A 23710-nucleotide genomic window follows, 5' to 3' on the forward strand; every position below is an offset into this window, starting at 1 on the left:
CACGGGAAACCGACAACGCGGACCGTCGCGGACTTGCCCACCTGCAGCATCCTAGCAAATCCATGTGTAATTACCTGAATTCCCCCACTCACGGAAAAAAAAAACAACGAATGACTCCCATAGATATTCATTCAAAAGCGCCGGTGCATGGAGTTTACAGGCATCGCTGACGTCAGTGATTACTGTAGCTCGCGCGGTTTGAGGGAGAAGCTTCTTGAGATGCCAGCTGCACACAACGCAGGCACGAGAAAGGAAGAGAGACAATCGTGGTGTGCTTCCTCCCCTCCTGTTTCCACTCGAGAGAATCGCCCCTTCCGTTAGCTCGCTCTCAGGCTCAGCTCCTCCCTGCAGCCTATATATGTACCTGCGGCATGCACTAGGAGTGCTCATCTCGCCTCCTCCACCGCCACCGCCACCGCCCACCTCGCCTCCATCGCCTCTCCGGCCCCAAACCACAGCAACAGCCAAACGCGTCAGCCAGCTAATCGGGCCGTCGTCGTCGACCGTCCAGTCTCCCCGGCCAGCCGGCACCCCCCGTCACCTCGCCCCATCTCCGTCCGCCCGCCGGCCTCGTCGACCTCCGTCACCTCGACCATCGGGGATCGTCCAATTAATCATCCCGGCATATCCTGTCAACCAATCGAGGGGATAAAGCAGACAAAGCAGAGGAGGGAATGGGCGTGATGGATGGGATGAAGCCGGTGGCGGCGATGGTGGTGGTGCAGTTCGTGTTCGCCGGCGTCAACATCTTCTACAAGCTGGCCGTGTCCGACGGCATGGACATGCGGGTCCTCGTCGCCTACCGCTTCCTCTTCGCCTCCGCCGTCCTCTCGCCCATCGCATACTTCGTCGAGAGGTACCCTACCTAGCTCCTCCGTCCATTTGATCCTTTCCCAAGATTAAAATCCCCCTTGCACTAAATTTACTCGATCGCACACATGCATGCATGCATGCATTATATTCCCAAGCATCTAGAAAGTGCACACACATCATCACGATGCTTATTTTTCAATCGGTTGTTAGTACTAGTACTAACTATGGAGTATACTGAACTGTAAATATAGTAGTTTTAGGTGAGCTTCTTTTACTACTAAGAATCATTAGAGCATCGAGGAATCATTAGTGTTCTTGCCTTTTTGCGTGTGTTGGGTCAAGTAGTTTCATTCTCTGAAGAAACCAATTAATTGAGCCAGTGCATGCATGTCCTTGTCCCGCTCTTTCTCCATGTTTTCCGATGTTCCCTCCCCTTTGTGTTGACCCGGCCGGACGCCCCATTGTTTCTAGTCTAGCAAAAAAAAAGTAAAGCTTTGTGAAAAGCTGCGGTCTATATAGCTTCCTTCTCCTATTATATTCCGCCGTTGGAAAAAGAATTCAAAAAGTAGAGTACAATATATTGATATATATGTGCTTCCGGAGTATGTTATGCGTACGTGTGCAGATGCTTCATCACTTTATTATCATCATTCTATAAGCACTCTCCATATGCATGCTACCTGATTAACGGGGTAGAGTAGTTTGCAAAAAAAAGATTAACGACCAGAGTACATGATTTTTTTTATACTCAAAAAAGAAGTGCATGCTTTTTTGACAACCTATATACTTGCGTGCCAGTGTATTGGATTAATTAATTCCCTGCTGCTTTATTTGTTTCGAGCAGGAAGAAGCGAACCAAGGTGACGTGGCGAGTCCTGCTGCTCTCTTTCATCTGCGGACTCTGTGGGTAAGCTCCAATTTAATTAAATTGTTGTTGTTGTTGTTTCATTTTACTCTACATTTTACTGCACTTCCCACGACGATTGAGAAGGAGAGCAAAAGGTTAGATCCGATTGGCATGGCTGCCGGAATTTAGGTGTGACGCCGCTTTTGCAATGATGCATCATGCATGCAAACATGCATGTAGCTAGCTAGGGGGCTCAATGCAACGGTGCACAATACCCTCCCAATGCAAGGTCAACCGCCCGGCCGGTGGATGCGTCACGGGGTGCTCGCCGGCGGCCAACACTTTACCTTCCTTTTCCATCTATCCGGCACATGCATGCTGCTTCCAACCACTTGATGTATGATTAGTTAGGCACAACCAACTGATCCGATTCCGACCCGATGGAATCCTCTGCCGCTAGCTTTATATTAGTTTGCCTGCCAAACAAAGTAGAGTACAAGCTCCACGTACGTCTAGTACAAGCTCCACTCACTTTACAAACCGTGCATGAAGCTACTGGTCTGTGAACATCATCGTCCTCGTGCTGCCCCTGATGCTCGCTTTGTCAACTCCATCGGTCACTGTACTCACGCATGCCTGCTCGACTGCTTACAATTGCACCGATGGAGCCACCTATCGGTCTACATGCAGCCACGTACGCCCGCCAGCCCCGCGCGCGCATTTATGTCCTCCTTGACTTGCGTATCCATGCATGCATGCACGCCTATAGCTAGCTAGCACCGCACTGGATGTATGCATTCCCAATGGAGCCACCTTTGTCTCGGTGGCCATGCATCGTCGTCGTGTCGAATATCCACACCACGTCCGTATATACACGTCACCTTCTTTTCCAATGGATGATATGGATCATCTATGGTGTATGTACGTCAGGTTACATTCTATCGTCATGTTTCTTGGACTACGTTTTCTTCACATTGCCAGCTTCATCGCCTAGCTCGTCGTCGTCCATGCTGCACGTCCCTAGCTAGATATAGACTCCGCCATTAATGGAGTACGTCTAGCTGTGGAACTTGGTCACCATGAAGAAGATTGACACGTGTATGTACGTATCGACGTGTGTCATCGTGCGGCTACCGTAGTACGTACGACAAAAATATGTATACGTGTGATCGATTACGCTGCCTTGAATGTTGATATGACATTGCATTTGCATATGCATGACGCGATCGAGCACATGAGATGGATCGATAACTTCTCAACATGCATATGTACACTACACGTGTGTATGGACTGACTGGTTGCAAAATGTTTCATGCAGGGGCTCGCTGGCGCAGAACCTCTACATCTCCGGCATGAAGCTCACCTCCGCCACCTTCGCCTCCGCCATGACCAACCTCATCCCGGCCATCACCTTCGTGCTCGCCGTGCTCTTCCGCTACGAGCGCCTCGCCATCCGCACCCTGGCCGGCCTGGCCAAGGTCACCGGCACGCTGCTCGGCGTCGGCGGCGCCATGCTGCTCACATTCTACAAGGGCGCCCAGGTCACCCCTTGGCCCCCCACCCACATCAACCTCGCCGCCCAGCTTGCCGCCCGGCACCAACACGACGAACATGCCGCCTCCTCCCTTCACCCGGACAGCGGCAACCGTGCCATGGGCTGCCTGCTCTGCACCGGCAGCTGCTTCTTCTACGCGCTCTGGCTCATCCTGCAGGCCAGGCTCAGCCGGGAGTACCCCTTCCACTACTCCACCACGGCCCTCATGTGCGCCATGAGCGCGCTCCAGTCCGCCGCCTTCGCGCTCTGCTTCGACCGGGACCCCATCCAGTGGCGCCTCTCCTCCGGCGTCCGCCTACTCGCCGTCCTCTACACGGGCGTGGTCGCCTCGGGGGTCATGCTCGTGGTGCTCTCCTGGTGCGTCAAGTGGCGAGGCCCCCTCTTCGCGTCCGTCTTCAACCCCATGATGCTGGTGGTGGTGGCCGTGCTCAGCTCGCTGCTGCTCGGCGAGGAGCTGCACCTCGGCAGCGTGCTCGGTGCCGTTCTCATCGTGACGGGCCTCTATTCCGTTCTCTGGGGAAAAGGCCGCGAGGCGGCGGAGAACGAGCCCGCCAAGGCCCGCGCCTCCGGCACCGAGCTGCCGCACATCGACATCGTCGTGCATCGCCATGATCCTCCTCCCACGCCACAGCAGCAGAGCACGGAGCCGGGGCCGGCGCGGTAAAAATCGGAGCAGGCATGCAGGAAGAGGACCAGCGATCGAAGAGATGAACTGGCCCAAGATTTGTTACTGTTTTATTTGTCAGGAAAGGATGGACAGAGACTGTACCGGTGGAACTTGTCGCAATTGGGAGAGTCAGTAGTTGAGCTCGTTTGTTGGGTGGTTAGGACTCGGTTAGATCTAGCGTAGTTACAAGGAGTGGCTTCTCTGATTCTGTTGGTGCTGAAATGTGAAGATAGAGGAGGGAAGGATGTAGTACAAGGAACTTCAGCAGGATGAGATGAATGGACAAACCAATAAATTTCGGACACATAATCCTTTTAGATGAGAAATCAACTCCATTTTACAACTTTTTTTTTTGAACACAGTACAGACACAAGCGCTCATATACGCACGCATACACTCACCCCTATGAAAGCACACAGGCACACCCTACCCCTATGAGCACCTCCGAAAGACTGAGCCGGCATATCATCTTGAAATTTACGAGGTCACCGTAGGCACCTCATCGTCGACGGGAACGTCTCCTCCCACTGAATGCGTATCGCCGGAAATCCTGAAATAAATCCAGGAATAAATGCGAGCACCAGGATTTGAACCTTGGTGGGCTGGGGTTACCACAGTCCCTCTAACCATCCAACCACAGGTTGGTTCGCTCCATTTTACAACTTGGTTGAATGTACTACCCCGGTCCCATAATATAAGATGTTACTCCCTCCGTCTCCAAATTCATGGCATATAAACTGAGTCAAAAAGTCAATGCTTCTAAGTTTGATCAAGCATACATACAAAAATATGAAGATAAACAATACCAAATCAATATCAAAATATAAAGATAAACAATTTCATCTATATATTTGGTCCAAGTTAGAAAGCATTGACTTTTTGACTCAGTGTATATGCCATGTATTTGGTATGAAGGGAGTATTATAAACAATATAATATATTTGTTGTAAGGCCAGCTCCAACGCACGACCCCAAACAGACGTCTGATTTCTCCGAATTTTGTTTGTTTGGGTAGGGCAATGGGTGACGTTCGGCCGTTTTCTGGGTACGTTGGCTGTGCACTCAACGCGTGGAAGCACCGCCTGAAATATTTTGCAAATGAAATTTTGCAACCGCGGCCATAGTTCATGCTGGCACCAAAGCCGGCGGCCGAGACACATATGTCAGTGTGTAAAATGGTCAACCCCCAAGTTCTCTCGCTGGCAACAAAGCCAGCGGTCGGCACCCTTGCCAATCTTTCAAATGAAGAACCCCCAAGTTTTGTTGCCGGCAACAAAGCCATTGGCCGGTACACTTGCCAGTATTCAAAAAGAACGGCCATAGTCCAAGGTCGAGCCCTCCCTAGTTCTTGCCGCCTTGGCCGAACATCACCTTTTGCCGCCTCTCGATCCAACTTCTTCTGTTCAGAGACATGTTGGTCAAGTCCACACTCACGATTGCTAGTGATGGGGTCACCTACTAAGGGTAGGGTCATAGACCTGACATCTGAGGTCCACCTAGGACCACATTCCATCTTTGGAGGGTCTCCGGACCACAACGCATTCGGATGCGCACTCCTGGATATCCACTCGGATATGGTCCAGCCACTCAGATGTCTTCCTGCCTGTCGGCCTCACTGGCATCACTCGGATACAGAAGGTGGAGAGGCGACGTGGGAGCTGCAATGTTCGAGGGGCTTCACGTTGGACTTCAAGTGTAGTTATAGTTGCAGTTACCAGTAATGCATGTATTAACTTTCCTTTGTATCTCCCTTTTAACGTGGCCTTAATGGGGGACGACGCACTCTATGTAAGACGCCTTTTAGCGACTGGACAAGGTTTCGCAACCTACTGTAATCATACACCTCCAGAGAAAAACACAGCTCCACAGCTCGAGACGTAGGGCTACTACCTCTTCGAGTGGGGCGTGAGCTCGTAAATCCAAGTGTTACACAGGTTCAGCCCCTGTTTGTACCCCTAGTACTTATTGTCAAATTCGTTGCCTCGAGAGTTGGCGCCCACCGTGGGGCTGCGCGTCTAGTGGTATCCAGCGCAGGTGGAATTTTCATCATCATTATGATTCTCGGCTGCGATATCCGATTCGGTGCCTTTAGCTTCGTTGCCGAAGATTCGACATGGCTCCAGGTAGCCCCGTTGAACATGGAGTCAATGCCCGTCCGAGGCGCGGCGCCCTTCCGCGTGGCATCCGCGGAGAACAATCTGGCCAAGGCCCGCGCCGCCAGAACCGAGCTGCCGCACATCGACATCATCGTGCACGGTCATGATCCTCCTCCCACGCCACTGCCGCAGCAACAACTGGACACCACGACACCGTCAGCGGCGCTGTCAGCATCGGAGCAGGAATACAGGACCAGCGATCGACGAGATGAACTGGTCCAAGATTAGTTACACTCTATCTCCACTAGGTAGGAAGTGCGGCTTGCCGCCGGGTATAGCCATATCCAACCAGTAATATAGTCATTGAAGCATTACAAATATAAAAAATAGCAGATAAACCAATTATCGCAGTAACTGAAACTTCCATCATGGGCAATCTATATATAAACCCATTATCTTATACACGAAAAGGAATTGCACCTACATATCCAAATTAAGCTCAATGCTTTCAACACATGCATGTATACAACCATGACGCAACACCCCGAGGTTCTTGTCACTGGTCTGGCCTTCTCCCCGTCTGGCTCCTGAACCGAGCAAAGGAAGCAAGCAAACGATGCAGCATTGAACTACATATAAGAAGATCAAGTCAGGGAAGGAAATCCAAACCAGATCACTTCACAAAATTAGTAATTAAGGCACCAATCTCATAGATCCTGTGTATGAATGCAAATTTCCTCATCTCCCAGACTCCCAGGTTGGCACCTAATTCGTTACCACATACCAACATGAACCACACTAACCTAAGATCTCTTAAATAATTCCAAGAAATGGACAATCCAGGTTTTAGATAATGCTAAATTGCACAGAGAATAGCTCAGGATGACGTCTTATTTCTTATTAATGTCGCTCAAAATAAAATTCACCTTCTGTACTTAACAGGTGTCCTTAAACTAAGATAAGCAGAGGAAGGCATGGAACTACACGATCAATCTTACCGGGTGGAGACCAGTGTAGCTATTCAGGGCGGATGCACTCCACACTTTTAGGGTGGATACTGGACATGTGGTCCTGCGCATTAAGTATAATGTGAAATTTAGACATGATTCACATATACTGTTTTACGACAAATACTGCCAACAAACTCTGATGACAATTATAAGTCGCCACAACGGAAGATGTTACCTCTTGTATTGGTCCTCTCACAAAGGCATGGTTCACAGCACAATCTTATCCTCTGGGCCTCTACCTGAATAACCAAACCAATTATCATTGCAAGCACGAATTACCTATACAACTCACGGGCAACAAATTAATACTGACAATCTATTCCATACCAGGAAGTCTTTATCTACTGCTCGCACATCTCAGAGTCAACTATCCATGTTCAATCAGATAGAAAATTAGCAAGGGAAAGGAAGAGAAAGAGAGATGGCAGATAAAGGAAGAGTGGGAGGGTGAGGAGATAGGTGCAAGAACAAATAAGAATGTATAGTGGCCGAATCTGCGAGCCATGCCGTCCTACCTTTCTCCTTTCCATGGTTCTTTCCTACCCTAGATACACAGGGTAAAAGAAACCAGGGTCAAGCGTTGTTCGAGAAAGAGAAATACGGAGAGGCGTGAGGGGAGCTCCATCAGGAGGGAGATGGGTGGGGTTTGTACCTTGACTATGTCGGGTTCACCATAACTGCACCTCTGGATCCAGGCGAGGTACTCTGTAATTTAGAAACAGAGAGAAGGGTGTCTTATCGACTTCTTATATCCATCTCCTCTGCCTCTGTCTTGTAACTGGGCCAAACCCAACACAGCACGAACGGGCCTGATAGTTTTTATTGCCTGTATATAGAAATAACAATTTCAAGAAAAATGGATTGGTTCAGAGGAGGAATACAAATAGCTGGCATATGTGCTAATTTTTCGATGCTTAAAATATCAGGAATCTAAACATCTCTAAGAGAGCAGCAACCCAATCTAAACAAGCCTGAAATTCTCCTACGGTCTTGTTAGGTAAGCAAAACATAGAATAGTTAAAAATATGAGCTACGTAAGTAATAGTAAACCAGAAGAAATAATTATGTTTCTTTGCTTCCCCTCTATATAAAGAAAGTTTCTATTGTTCCTAGGAGGCATGTCGCCATGAAGTTTCTTATCAGATTGACAAATATTGATATCAAACAATGATGCATATCATTTTAGAAGACTAAATTTCTACCGATGAAACGCATTCCTTCCAACGCTTACCTCCCAGTCTACAACGACTCTGATCCTGTAGTAGCATGAAACGATGCTGAAACCACACACAGTCGACAGCGAAACCTACACACAAAAGACAGTTTAACTGGAACAACCTAAAATTATTTGTTCATGTTTCTATAATCCAATGCCCAATAAGATATAGTATACAACTCATTTGTTGAGACATCATATAAATTTTTAGAAGCTCAAATGCAGTCTGCTAATTTTCAATGCCCATGAATTTTGTCAAATAACAATTAGCTAAGAACAGAACTGGAAGCAACCCATCCTCTGATTATATACATGTCATGCCAGTTTGTACGTACACAAATATAAGCAGCTATAGGCTTACAATCATTGTCAGGGTAGCCTGCAGAAGAAGTGTTGAGCTTGTCCACCCTGAATAAATCAAATCAGAAGGTAGTATTCAGTTATGTAATACTGCAATAAGCATCACTAAAATTTTGATAAAACGAAAATACATAAATATATACATGCATATGAACCTATTATAAATCAAACCGATGCTGGCATGGCAATCCGTTAACTTTACATCATTGAGGAGAACAAATCAGTATTACCAGTTTGAGAGAACAATAGTTTTCTCACCAATGCACTGTGTAATCTTTATAATAAAGTTCATCGTTGATTGTCAAACAACATGGACATTACTAATACTGTCCCAAGCAACCAAAGCTTCATCATTTTCCCCCAATGCGCAGAATGCCTTGTCTATTTAAAAATGATAGTAATGTAAAATATAATGGTGAAATTTGCTTCAAAACAAGAGTATCCACATTTATGTGTTCTTTTGATCATTGGTGTACCATGGACTCGGAGCAGGGGAGCATCCTCTTGCAAGGCAAGCTAGCGGTCAGCACCGTCCAAGCTCAACACAACAGGTTCTCTGATGCAATTCCACGATGACAGGTGGTTGAGGATTGTCACTACAAGATGGCAGGAATTTTGAGAAGGCAGTTTGGCAGGCTTGCAATCTTAAGAAAATAATAATATAAAACTTCACAAGACGACAAAGGTGTTACCGCCCGAAAAACTTGAATGCTAGCACATTATCATCAAATGACACTTCTAATAAGACAGAGACAATAAAGATGTCCACAATCAGCTTTAATTTACAAAACTGAATCATATTAACAAATCTAAGCTTTCAAAAGTGCAGAAGCAGAGTGGTAGCTATATATTAAGTGTCAGGCCAACAATAAAAATGAATAAGCATGTGGTTCCAAGCTTTGATTCCTTGCCAGATGTAATCCATGAACATTATATGGGAAACTTCTTTGTTACTTAAGCAAACTTCTTTCTCAAGATATACATTGGAATCTGCCACATGCGGAGACAGATAATGCCTGCCAGAAATCGATCTCAAAAGAACATCTTCGAAGAAGGAACTTACATTACCTTGTCAGAGTTATTTGTAAATGATATGGTTGTAAGGTTGGTGTTATTATCGCCAAAGCATTATAATCCACCTCCATCTGCAAAAATAAAACAATGACAAGTAACATGAATTATATTCCTTGGGTAGAATATATCCATAAGTACATATTATTACATGCTCGTGTATGGCCATTTTTTAAGTAGTTGTGCGCCCTCGATTCACCCGCGCGTAACATGGAGGGGCTCTGGGCAAGCGGGGCGAGCCAGTTTTTGGGCCCCGATCCAAACAGCCGCCAAATAATGTGGGCTAGCCAATTTTTGGTATGGCCAACATTGGTAGCTATCCAAACAAGCCCTACATTCAGTGTTACCACTTCTATATGGTTCTGAGCTTAAAAATAAATTCTAGCCAGCGGAATGTATATTGAATAGAATCAATAAACTAATAGTGTTCTTTCCATATGCAAGATTATAAGGTGTAATTACTGGAGTATCACTTCATCAACTAATAACTTTGATAATCAACCAATAGAAAAACTAAGTCATGTCAAACTGAAGTTGAAATACCTCCATCTCCCATAAAAACATTGGAAGATTGATATGATGGCAGCTTTTGACATGCTTAGACAGCACAAGCACGAAAACAACATTATGGAGCTGAGCAGACAAACTTGCATATGGATTTACTTTGGCACAAATAAGACAATAAAACAAACTACATGTGGGAATCGCATATAACGGAGAATATATCTCAGAAGTGATTTATATCCCAGTGAAATAACATGACAGAAACATGTCACCATTTTATTTTGTCACTGGCTGGCTCGGCCTTAATAATCTTCATTTATATTAAAAAATTTAAAGGACCTAATCGGTCGAAATCCTCACCGTGCCAGTCTACAAGACTATATACATGTGCTATGTATCAGTCTACCAGTATGTATAGTTGTCAGTTTTCACTTTTTACAAATGTCACTTTATTGACCATTCTGCTTTAAATAATCAAGGAGAGAGGAGATGTTAATTAAGCACATTATATTTACTGCATATCTGTGCTGCTAACAAAAGAGAAATGCTATGGCAAGCTGAAGGCTGCGAGCATTTGTGCCGTTTCGTCTGTACCATTGTATTATGTAACTTGTGGTTTGTAACATGATTTCTGCAATGACTCAAATCAGTAGTTATTTACTGGGCGGTGTTGAATGAGATACTGGGAGGGAGGGAGTATATTACCTCCTCAGCTTCCTTGTGGTTGCATTGCTGCTTTTGCCATGGACTTATTCACTCCCCAGCTTGCTTTCTATTAAAGAAAAAAATATTGTAACAAAATACGGATAAGGACTGCAATCTAGCACTGCAGAATAGTGAACTGAAAGGTATCATTTCGGGAAAAGGAAAAACTAAAATAGTAGTGACAATATCATTTATCTATATTGTAGGAATAGCAAAGAAATATCACTGCCAGTTAATAAGTAGTGGATGCAGAGCTCCTCGGGTGATAAAGCAGAGGACGTAGATGGCACTATCGGCATCTAAAGTATCATAATTCTTATTTGATATTGGCACCATTGTCGTTTCTCTGTAAGAACGGAAAGGCACATGATACAAACTCTTAACAAAAAATTAATAAATCAGCATCAGTGTCGTACTATAATCACCAATCATGATTAGCAGGCAATAAAAGCAGCCAAACCTTGTGCAGCATAAAGAATATCATTATCTATATCAAATAGTGCAGTACATATCTAAACATAAAGTTTGCCCAACTCGTATGACTCAGATGGGAAGTGTAGGTATGGCCTAGCTAGCTTACAAAATTCACATTCATGTTATTAAAGGTACTGGCCATGGGTAATTTATTGACTATGGAAAATGAAATTTAGAGGTACCCAGAAAAAAAAAGAATAACTATGTATCAAACGGAAGCATCACTAATTCTTACAATTGCGATTGCAAAATAGAATGCAGGGGGGCTGCTGGTCTCCCTATTGCAGAAGTAAGCAACCTGAGAATGAACCTGTGCACCAACCTAATTGAGAATCAATCTCAATAGCTCAAGTGTAAACACACAAGGTCTAAATGAATAAAATGTCATGTTTGAGATGCTAAAAGGGAGAGATGTTATCTCTTAGTGACGGCCCCCCACTGTCTATACGTTCCAAATAGGGAATTACCAAGGCGTGGGGAGAGAAAGATAAACATGCCAAGAACTAAAATAACTAGTAGAGTGCCCGTGCGTTGCCACGGGCCTTAAAAAAATTAAGAACATTCTTTTGTTGATACTGGGTTATTCTTAAAATTACTATGTCTTCCTATTCATTGTGGATTGGTTTGTTACTGATTGCATATCAAATGTCACACGTATACAAAAGATAGCCAATAACATACAAAAAATAATTGAAATTCTCTTCACTTGTAATCTATTTCGATAAAAATGTAATTCACTAACATATACTATCAGATCTAACGCAGAAAATAAAGAAAGTGGTACAAAAACATAGAACTCGTTATTGTGCATTACAAATGATAGGTGGCACATGGATGCCTTTTTATGCTTAAGACCAATCATCCCATGAAAACATATCTATTTTTATTATCTATTAATTAAAGAGAACACATGCAGGATTTTGTTCCCTTATTCCACGATTCTACAACCAGACACTTGATTGCATTTTGCAATTCCCTGGCAAACCATTACACATGAAATTAGGCACTTGAAACCATACAGGTTGCGACACATACCTAACCATTAAGAACCATGGCAACACAAAATATTTTAACATTTTCCCATCTACTAATAGCTTGGACAGGCGCCATCTATTTTTCTTGGCTCGGAAGGACTAAGGCCCCTCCAACTGCGCTCAACTTCTAGTATATCTCTTCTTTGAAGGCCATGAGAACAGTCATTCGGTAAGATCGTTCGTGATCATAAATGGCAATTACAATAACTTTGCATCTAATTTTTTGCAGTAGGCTTTTAACCTAGTGTTTTCCTAAAAAAAGATACTTAAGTGAATAAAGCATTGCTCGAGATAGCATTGTGAGTTGGTTCGTGCTAAGATCATGCGAACTTTCACAAGGATGTCGATAATGACCACCTCATCTAGTAGATTCTCAAGGGAAAATATCCTATTCTACACATATATCAAACCTATATTATTTTTTTAGTGTAAATTAAGGCTTGAGATTCAACTTTGGCTTATATTTCATTCAATCTGTAATTCTGTATACATGGAAGAATATTGCATTTACAAATCAGAACTTGTCTCATTATTAGCAGCAAATATTTTTTGTACAATATTAAACAAGTCGAAGCTCATTTCTCCCTCATACGTTCGGCCGTGTTCAAATGGGTGCCCAGCAGACTCCCCAAATTCAACCGTCTGGGCTCCCCCAAATCCAACTCATATGTGGGGAATAAATGTAGTTGTACGGACTATTCACCATGTTATCTCCAACACGTTGTTCCAACACAAGAATTCCACCCTACAACACACCCTTCCCACTCGCTTTCCTTATAGCGTGACATTTTTTGCTGGAACCTGTCCATTAAAACCAGATGATGCATGTAGAAGATTATAGGATGCAACTCAATTGTATTCATGCGAGTCTGTTACAATATATAGAGGGGATGTCCCGCGAGCCAGGGAGGCGTCGGCGCCGTGGCAGACGCGGCAGCCGGGGCGGCAGCATGTTATGGTGTGGAACTCGGGCCAGGGGGAAATAGTGCATAAGCTAGAACACCACTCACTATTACCTATACCATATCCTCCATTAAGGAAGAACTCACTAAATGAAGGGGGGAGCACCACACCATACCAGAAAGCACGAAACTCTTGTTAGTGTAAAAAGGAAAATAACATATATACACACAGAAGAAATGACTTGAGAAAACTAACCAGATGAGTAGCCTACTGATCTGTAACTAATTATGCGTATTCTGTAGCATAATAGCTGATGTGTATTCTGTAGCATAATAGTACAACTCAGCAGGAAAACTGATAATCTGTATGCATTTTCTGTCAAAGTCGACGACCTGTTCATACCAATGCACTTGTCCATTATCTTCCTTGAATCGGATGCAACTATATATACACACATGTTGATGATTTAAGGAGTCAGTCAGAAGACAAGGGGGAAGTAAACGAGGATATGTCGAATCTGCCTGTGAACGAAAGTACTATTACCTTTTTCTTCTTCTCAGATCCCATACTCCATTTACATAATCATAAACTCTGTAATTGAACGGATTAAAGAATAGGCTACCATACAAACATTACAACAATGTTAGTAATGTAGCTCCTGTGACATTTCACAAAAACGGCATTTTTCTACACTATGAGTACAAGATTTCCTACAGAAGATTTGTGCTGAAGCTTGAAACCCGTAAAACAAAAGACAAGACAAGCAAATAAGGGTTAGAACTTAGAAACCAAAGCTCTAAGAACCAGAATTCAAGATGTGACAATCCTATGATGTTGAGCTGCACATCTTAGCACATTGGAAAGTGTCTCTCACTTGATGAATATAATTTCAAAACACGATTTTAGTCTACAAAACAATCAGAATCAGGTCAATGGAACAATGGCATCTGAGATTTTTTTTCGAGAATGCAGTGGCTCGAGACGGCATCTCAGTTCGGCCTAGGAAGCATGCGAGGCAGTGAACCTTGGTGAGGCGCAAATGCGCGAGCATCCGATCTAGGGTGTTCTCCCTCTCTATGTCAGTTGAGGCCGGCAGGCGGCCAATGATTCCACCATTTAGTACACAGTATATATAGTGTATTTAAAAGAATTTTTATCCACCATAACATATACTCCCTCCGTTCTAAATATAAGTCTTTCTATGGATTTCAATACAAACAACATACGAATGTATATAGACATATTTTAGAGTGTAGATTCACTCATTTTGCTTCGTATGTAGTCCGCAGTGGAATATCTAAAAAAGACTTATATTTAGAAACAGAGGGAGTAGTACTAATTATATTACCAGAAATTCAGTTAACAAATTTTAACACATCTACACATATTTATATTGAGCTTTTCGGCAGAATATGAAACATCCTAGATGTCTCTTACTAATCAACTCCCCTTTTTCGGTTTGATTATTCACGCCTCTATACAAATCAATTTGGTTTATTGTCCTTAACAGTATAAAGTTCAAATCACTTTCCTCCCAAATTATTTACTTTTTGCAATATTGGTATCTTCAGACCCAAATAACAAAACACTATTACTAAGTAAATTCAAGAGAGATAATGCACGTAGAAATACTAAGAAATTAAGTGCACCTTCATGCGTGGACTGATAGTAGGTTTTTACAAAATAAAAATTACACTACATACATAGATATCAGAGAATTTAAATCTGACATGCATCCTAACAAGAGAAAAAATATCCCCAAACTCACATGGGTAAGCAAATTAATTGTGGATACGTAGATGCTTTTACGTGTGGATAGAAATAGCAATATAAATGAATCAACCAAGCCCCAACATGCTGACCTTATAGATGACTGCAAGGAATTGTTTCTCTTGTTTCATTGTGATAGTGGATAGGATCGTCTCCTTTCTAGTGCCTACAAAGCAAAGACCAATTGACATAAGATTGGAAAAAGGCTATGCCGCTGAAAAAGTGAGCTAGACGGGGTTGCTGATGGCAGAGACATGCTATATGTACCAAGTATGTAGACTGTAGTGAAGAAATGCATCATCTTTAACATCAGGACATGCTATGTATTAAGTTGACATTAATAATTTCCAGGCAGGCAAAATTTAAGAAAAATGCTGCGTGAATCTGAATTGCACACTAAATGATTCAGAATTGAATCTAAGAACAAAACTAAGAGTGCTCCTCCATCTAAACAATCCACAAGTACTCGTTAAACTGGAATTATTTATCACCTTCACTTAGCCATAGTAATTCTGAAGACTGAATTTCAGAAACAACAATTCTAATAATCATTACAAGGGAAATTACCCATATTCTTGTTTGATGCTATCGGTAGTAAGACCGGCGGGTTTTCCTCTGTTTTTATTTCTTGGTGAAATCCGACAATCAACTCTCGATGAGGATAACTGGAAGTAGCTGACCAGCAGACTCGTAGCAACAACAATGTGAAGTTTATGGATATATGATATTTCACATTGCAATTAATGCCACTAAATTTATTGATCCATCAAAATCATGCATAAGTACAAAATAAAATGAATCTGAGTTGAGGGGAATAAGGATCAAACGAAAGAATGAATAGATCGCGCACATACCATTCATAAGTTCTTCTCTGGTTGGAAATGGAACCCAGTACGTGTCGCTGCAGCATCCTTCTTTTCGGTGCCGAGGAACCCCATTTGGCCATTAACTCCGGTGCCACCCTCAACATCTTCTATAACATGTCCGTTTCCACCACTGACATTTTATTCGCCAGCTCAGTCACGAAGCCCTATCCACCATGTTTCATTTTGTATTACATTACTCTCACATATCACACATAGTACTATTCAACCATGCATATCAGTGAAAATATAGGAATGGATCTCTATTACAACAATAACTACACACTTTTTCCAGAGTGACTTATATATATGCTTGCTACAACTATCTTCTACGCACCACCCTTGCTGCAGAATCGGCTGCGGTATCAGGTTCCTTCTCCCACTAACCACCTGTGTCACAAATTTGTTGTGGTTATTCTGAATAGCTGTCGTTGTCTCCCACTGAGACTTGTGCGTGAGAAGAGGCGACCCATTGAACACACATTGTTATACGCCAGGCAAGAAATCACCCACTGCACCACGCACCGCCGACCACAATGTCAAGTCCGTGATCAAAATTAAGAAGTGTTCTTGGCTTCCAACCTTGGCCAAAAACTGCCACCAGAACGCCATGTGGTCTCTCAAGAGGCGGGAAAGATTCTGGGGAAGCACCAGGACATACCTTCTACATCTCGGTGGTCGTGATGGGTGGCGTTGATCTCGTCGCCCCCTAGCAATGGCTCCATGGAGGGTTAGGGATTCTTCGGAGCATGCTTTTATATTGGATGAGATGTGTGCCTCCCTCCTGTGAGCTTGCGACAATGCGCTCGTGACCGTCGTCCTCCACGCGTCATTGAAACACGAAACTGAATGAAGAAACAGTAAGCATATTGCTTCATGAAAAATCAAATACTATTGCAACTAAATATATAACACAGTAATGAGAGTGTCGAGGTTCTTGTGTGTATAGTCAGCCGGCAATAAGGTACAAATATGTTCTTCTTTCATCAGTTTTATGTTTGTAGCAATGACAATACTTTTAAGCCACTGACTATTATAATCTATGGAAGAATGCTCCTGAGCAAACAAACTCGGGCCATATGAGTCTTTTTTTTTTGCAAGAAACCATGTAAAGTCCACTGATATTTGATAGTTGGAAAATTGGAAACTAAACATTAGCATATTCTAGGGGACCAGCACAAGTGAGATATGTGGCCAGCGGTAAGGAATATTGGCCACTCACAACATAAACAAAATTGTTCAACCTGATGTACGAGGAAATTATCGGCGTGGACGAGGTCTATTCAAATTTTCCTAAAGCACAAATTCAAAGTCCCAGTTAAGTATATAGTATACTGCTTACTGGAGAAATCATAATATTAGATTATTCTATAATTAAGGCATGTAAAGGTTGGAACATGCTGAATAAATGTCACTTTAAAAAATAGCCTTGAATTTTTCTATAGTTAATTGCCCGTGCGATGCAACAGAGACATACATATTTGAGTGGCTCAACGACAATCGTCCTGTAAAACTCCCCTCCCTATCTGATCTTCCTCTCTCTACATATATGCCCATCTCCCTTCCTCCTATCTCCCTCTCTACATATATCCCCATCTTCCTTCCTCCGCTCTCCCTTCCTGCCACCCTCTCTCGCTCATTGTAGGCATCATAGGGGACAGACATTTTGTAGAGTACTAATAATTTCCAAGGACCATTGTTCGCCTACGTCTATAGCACAGGCCTCTCTTCCTCCCACCCGCTCTTCCTAAGGTCTTCCTACCTTCCTAAGGTCTTCCCACGACAAATGAAAGGGAACAGAGAAGTAGCGGAGGTTTGCTTCGGATATTCTTCCATTGAGATACCATGCTGAACGGAAGCTTCTTCATCGATTCCTTCACCTATATAACAATCATTAAGCATATCAAATAGGGCTTGGTGTTCAGTAAGCAGCTGGAAAGGATTAAATGGAGTCCGCCTTTCACGAAGTCCCTACCAATGTATCCCGTTGGATGTCTCTGGCGTCAACTCTATAAAACACTTGTAACAAACTTCTTCCCTGCTCAATATATTGGAGCAACTATGCTGCATTTGTAGAAGAAAATGACTCACAAGGAACAATCATTTTCTCTAAATAAAACATAAGAAACAAGTTGTATGTTGACTTACTCCTTTTAATCAAACATGCTCCATGGCATGGCACAAGTCTTCATGTTCCTATCAAAACCGCAACCGAGTTGCAGAAGCACTTGGTCTTATCTCGTAATCTAGCAAACAATCAGAACTACCACCAAATGTGACTACCACGGTACCACATATGCTATGTCATGGTATCACATATCAATCTGTCACGAGTCATAAGACAAGAATAATACTATAGCCAAGATCTAAATGGGGCTTCACTGCAATCTACAACTGGATTTTCAAAGAAGCATAACTGAAGCATGTTGAATAAGTAAATATATTGTACAAACAGATTATAATGGTGTATATCTGTATATGCAGCAAGTTGAAAAGTAAGAGATGCAGACAGCAAGCAATTGTCAGAGCACTTCAAAATATCATGATTAACCGGTGGCAAATAAATCATGAAACATGGGCTGTAACTTTCAACAAATAAACCAAACATCATAATGTCAGCACCCATCGGCATTGTAGGTGACGACCATGTTGCTGCCCTTGCCATTGTGGTTACGGTCATCCAAATCTTCCTCCTCGTCCTTCGATATAAATAATGCCCAGCATTGTGAACACCGCGACTCGGTTTTGACCTGCATCCATGCGAGTGAGATGGATCAGAGACTGATCTTGCATGAAAAGAAGAGGAAAACTATGGGAAAATAGAGGAACCCCAATGAATCTTGTTCACATACATTTGGTGTGTAGATGGATGGTTGCGACAGTGCAACAACAACACATGCCGGCATCACACGGAATATTTCTTACGACGATCGCTTGCAAGACTCGGTAGGGCAGAGGAGCCTTGGTGTAGATGGCTACGGTCTGTGTCAGCTACGTACTTTCCGTTAGAGCACGTACGTACGCAGTGGTCGCTAAATGTGCACATTCAGCTCAGAATTCAAGAATCAAGAAACAGTACACATTCCAATGGTGAACTACAAGGATGCTACTACAACAGAATCGCTATTAAATCGGAATTACAAAATACTGAAGAAATTACTGTTATAAGCACTCTTCGAAAGTTCAGAACCAGATACTTGCTAAACTTTGTAAGTTCTTAAACTGTATAAATCTAGGGTCCTAAATCTTTTTTCGTTGGCCAACACAAACAATCTGCAAACTTAATAGAAAAGAATGCAAAGAGAAGAAAAAAGGCAAACCTTATGTGTGAATCAATGGATTGTGTGCCCGGCGGCCAAGCCACAACCATCCACGCAGATGAGCCTCGTCCAAATTCTTATACCGTACATTATACGTCCGTTCCATCACGATTGGAACACCCAGACATCAAATAAACGCCAGCCTGCGAGATCCCTAGCCGCCGCCGAGCCAACTGTATCATCACTGTGATCCAGCCAAGGAGCCGCCATGCTTTGCAGGGGAAGGACGACGCCGACGCCATCGACATAGATGAGCAGCGCGCGACCTGCCCCCACGGGTCCCATCGCAGAAGATGCCAACGGAAACAGGGAACTGGCCGACATCACCTCCATCATCCCGGACACGGTGTGCCCGGATGGCCGCCATGGGGAGTGGCTGCCACAACAGCGATTCATGCAGAGACGGAAGACGGGGCGCGACAGCGGAGTTGGGAGAGATAGAAGACCATGGGGCAGCCGGGGGAGGGGGCGGCAACGACGATTATGCGTATCCCGGAGTTCGTCGGCAGGGTTTGAAACCGCCCTGCCCTGGAGACTTGGCGGCGGCGATTCCCGGAGTTCGGCGGCGGTGGGATTGAAACCGCCCTGCCTTGCAGAGGCGGGGCGGGATTCAAACCGCCATACCTTGCAGCGGCGGCGGCGACGTCTCCCCCTCGGACGGCGGCGGCGACGTCTCCCCCTCGGACGGCGGCGGCGGCGGTGGCAACGATCGATGGGAGTGGGCAAGCAAGGATGAGGATCGATGGAGTTTTTTCGCGGCGGCGGCGGTGGAAACGATAGATGGGATCGATGGGAGTGGGCAACGCATGATGGGGTCAATGGTTTTTTTTGGGTGTGGGTTTTTTTGGATGGCTGCGTGGGAAGGGGTGGGGTGGGGGAGGTGACGAAAAAAACCAACGAAAAAAAACCGTGCAGACTATTCACCAACTGCTTCATTAGGAGTAGAGATAGTACAGTATGTCTTTGAGTAGATCGAGTTGGGCCTGCTATTTGCAATTGTACTGATCAGTAACAAAGGGTTGGGGGAATTATGTCCTCTAAATCTTGAACTGAACTCACTGTACTGTCCTCCTCTAAGCAAGGAAATGCACATGCGAGGAAGCAAACAAGGGGGGAGGAAGAAGAGAAGGAGGAGCCTAGCAGCTTGCGTACGTGGTGGGGAATGGGCTGAGGAGTTGGTTCTCCGATCCTTGAGCTGCTGGAAGGCGAATCCGAACTTGGTGACGAGGAAGATGGCGACGCAGATGGCCAGGACGAGCCAGGGCGTCCAGCGCCGGTAGCAGGGCGCGCCCTGAGTCGTGTCAGGTTCGGGTGCACGGGCGGGCGATGCGGGCGCTCGACGCGGACTTCGAATGCGCCAGTGCCGCGGCCGGCGCTGGCGTTGGCGGGCTTTCTCATGGCGTAGTAGTAGGAGGAGAGATCCCTAAGAGGGCGCGAGGATGAGCGGGGGCGACGGAACAAGGGCGAGCGGGGGCGACGGCGCTAGGGCAAGCGGGGGCGACGGCGCAGGCGGGGAGGAGGGGAAGGCGCACGCGGTTAGGGTTTCAATCGAGAGAGGGAGAGGAAGAGGGTGCGGGAGGAGCGGCGGCTAGGGTTACGCACGGGCCTGCTGCATTTTATACTCCTGCGTGTGAAAAGACGAGACTGCCCTCGGTGGGGCACGGGATTTACAGGCGGTGGCACCAGTAGCAGTGTTTCATTCGATCCGACGGGCAGGATCGCCCCGGATGAAGATCTGATGGCCAGGATCGCTCCGGATGAAGATCCAACGGCCTGGATCGCTTTGGACAGCCAATCCAACGGCCCAGAATCCAAACGCACGGGGAGGCTCCATTTTGTTCCGAACTCTAACAATGGGATGCAAGCCCTCCTAGCCACCAGCCTGCTCGTTCCCAATGCAAATGCATGGCCGCAACCGCTGAAATACTCCCGAAGCTGTACCCAATGGCCGTCCGAAAATTTGAAACTACAGCTCACGGGGATGGAGTGTTTAGTAAAAATTCTAGGAGACTTTGATTATTAGAAAATTGAAATGCTACTAATAATGCATGAAACACGGGAACTGGATTCCCATAGGAACCCAACCAAGAGCACATGAAAATTTCAAATGTGCCGCGGGAATTGTATACCCAAATTAAATGAAGGAATCATGATCTTTTAATTTTGGTTTGGTACCCTCTAAGATTCCTATATGTAATTCATTGGAATCTCAAATGAAATATAATATATCTGCCTATGTTCCAAACGGTGTCTAAGATTTTGTTCTATGCAAATTTGATCATCGAAATTTATGTGCTTTTTTTATTCCAAACTAGATTTAAGTTAAGCCAGACATACATTTTGAAAAGCATAGTTCAGATATCAAGCATGGATCATGAGCTCTTACCTTATGTTTTGGTTTGCTCCAAAATATCTACATACAACATACCTCTCATTGGAATTCAAAAGAAATATAAGATATCTGCCTATGTTCTAACTTCCAATTGGCATCAAATAAAAATTTCTGTAAAAGTCATACCCCGTAATTTTTTTTCCTTTTTTCCAAATGACACTTATTCTAAGCCAAACATACGTGCATGCATGCCAACAACGTTAGCCGCTCTATTTTGCTCTATTTACACCTCATGTTTATAGTATCGGTAAAGCACAATGGAAGGAAATAGTATTCCTTAATCACCTCCTGTGTATAGTATCGGTAAAGCACAACGACGTCATACTTTACCGAGAGAATGGCCATAGCCCATGAGGACCTGGAGCATAAGAGGTTTGAAAATCTGAAACAACATTGGATAATTAAAGTAAAAGGTAAAAAAACCCTTTGAATTGATGTGAGCATGCACTCCAAACAAGGGAAAATGTTAGTAATTGACCACGATCGAAGCTTCCTAGGCACTCAACGTCTCAACCAAATCTGAAGCTCATATGGTATACTAAGATATTTGTGTGCTTAATACTCAATCTTGCACTAGTTAAAAATGGAATAGATGCAATATGCAAGCTTCTTTACCCCTTTTTTTTAGAATGGAGTACTTTGTTTCCTTTCGTCCTTTTTGATTGATGGCTCTTGTTGACACCCGGCCCATTGAGCTCAGCGAATATATTTCTAGTCATCATATATTCCACACTAGTCATGCATCGCAGAAAAGGGCCTGATTATTGCGATGGTACGTGAATCACTAGTTGATACTAGCCCCCTTTAAGCAATGCCCACATGCATGCATCCTCGGTTGCGATTACCTAATTAACAAGAAGGTTCCCTACTAATGATAATTAACTAAAATCAAATGTGCCACCGTACATGCAAAGCAGTCTATATCTTGGACTAGTATAAGGATGAGTCGAGTCAGCTAACTGTAAAAGCTCAACCTTGTCTATTCCAGCCCAATCACATTCCTTAATTTTTTTCTCCTTGCTAATTAATTAACTAGTTTGATTGACTTGCGGCCGGCCATGCATTGCAGTGCTGCTGGGTCTTTCCAACTTAACGAAAAAAGCAACAGGCCAGATGCCCAAATGAGAAGACGAGACAAGTCTGGTCTCGTGCTGTTGGTGCATGCAAAGCTGGCTATTTAATTTGGAGGCCTAATCAAAATAGAAGCACACGTTGTCTGCTTACCTCGCATGATCTTTAATTGATCTTTTTTCATTCCCCTTTAATCTTTCTCCTAATTTGATGTTGCTACTTTGATCAGTTTGCCCCCCAAAAATTCCAAGCATTATATTGCAGCTTGCATGCACTTTATATTATTATTTTCAAATTTAACGAAAAGGCAACAACGTGCCAGACGAGCGAGAGTCTTTGGCTGCAAATGTCACATCGTGTTTCACATGTGTGCTTGACAAGTCCACATCCCGTAGGAGACTTCAAGTAAGCTAATTAAGCTGGGAGCTGCATGCCTAAGAGATATATGCTACTAGTAGAGTAGTACAAATAAGCTAGCCCTAGTGCTGCCGAATTTCCAGGCTCGATGAGTGGAAGAAAGATGCCAAGCTACTTATAAGCCACTCGATCGATGTGATGCATCAAGCAAGCACTAGACTGAGCAAGGTGCGTGGCCAATGCAGCTTTGCGCTCAACTTAGCTTGGCCTTGGATGCCCTACAAATTAGCTAGCTAGACAGGTAGATCCCTTTGCTAGCTAGACAGGTAGATCCCCGCGCTCAACGTGGGCGGCGTTGTAGCGTACTATGCTAGATAGAGCAGCCGATCGGTCTGGTCAGTGATCGATCTGTGCTTGCTTGCAAGAGCTTAATCTGCACGCGTCTTTTCCTTGTGTGGGATGGCCGATTAGATGCTGCAAGTGAAAGATTTGCAGCTGCATTATTCTACCTAGCAGTATGAAGCATGCATGCAGATGCATGTTACCCTCAAAATAGTTGGCCGATCTGTCTGTATAAAGTGATATGCATGCATGCCTCTGTCCATTAAAGAGAATGCACGTACAAATTGGTTGGTAAGTCTTGTACCGATTATCTGGATCAGAAAGCGCATGCATGCAAGAT

The 23710-nt window shown here is 44.2% G+C and overlaps 1 protein-coding gene and 1 long non-coding RNA gene across 11 annotated transcripts; one reads left to right on the plus strand and one right to left on the minus strand.

Annotated features, from left to right (window-relative positions):
- The first annotated feature begins 275 nt into the window (after positions 1-275).
- On the plus strand, positions 276-4594 carry LOC123050770 (WAT1-related protein At1g68170). The gene is made up of 3 exons (XM_044473507.1): positions 276-856; positions 1658-1720; positions 2979-4594. The coding sequence occupies exons 1-3, from the start codon at positions 675-677 to the stop codon at positions 3877-3879; spliced, it is 1146 nt and encodes a 381-aa protein (XP_044329442.1). The 5' UTR covers positions 276-674; the 3' UTR covers positions 3880-4594.
- A 1810-nt stretch (positions 4595-6404) lies between these two features.
- LOC123055337 (uncharacterized) lies at positions 6405-19996 on the minus strand. Of its 10 annotated transcripts, none has more exons than XR_006426620.1 (20): positions 19209-19996; positions 18741-18870; positions 18037-18638; positions 17864-17952; positions 17651-17768; positions 16550-16733; positions 15593-16055; positions 13799-15191; positions 10845-13696; positions 9633-9709; positions 9041-9160; positions 8823-8945; positions 8566-8612; positions 8220-8294; positions 7641-7814; positions 7504-7532; positions 7316-7355; positions 7164-7227; positions 6977-7049; positions 6405-6607 (listed from the first exon to the last, which is right to left on the minus strand). It is a non-coding gene; the product is annotated as an uncharacterized lncRNA (long non-coding RNA). The 10 variants fall into 10 exon arrangements; XR_006426627.1 differs by lacking the exon at positions 19209-19996 and having other exon boundaries at positions 10845-13400; positions 13511-13696; positions 18741-19189; XR_006426621.1 differs by lacking the exon at positions 19209-19996 and having other exon boundaries at positions 10845-10911; positions 11554-13696; positions 18741-19189.
- Between the last annotated feature and the right edge of the window lie 3714 nt (positions 19997-23710).

Source organism: Triticum aestivum, chromosome 2D (assembly GCF_018294505.1).
Source record: "Triticum aestivum cultivar Chinese Spring chromosome 2D, IWGSC CS RefSeq v2.1, whole genome shotgun sequence".
Classification (NCBI taxonomy): Eukaryota; Viridiplantae; Streptophyta; class Magnoliopsida; order Poales; family Poaceae; genus Triticum; species Triticum aestivum.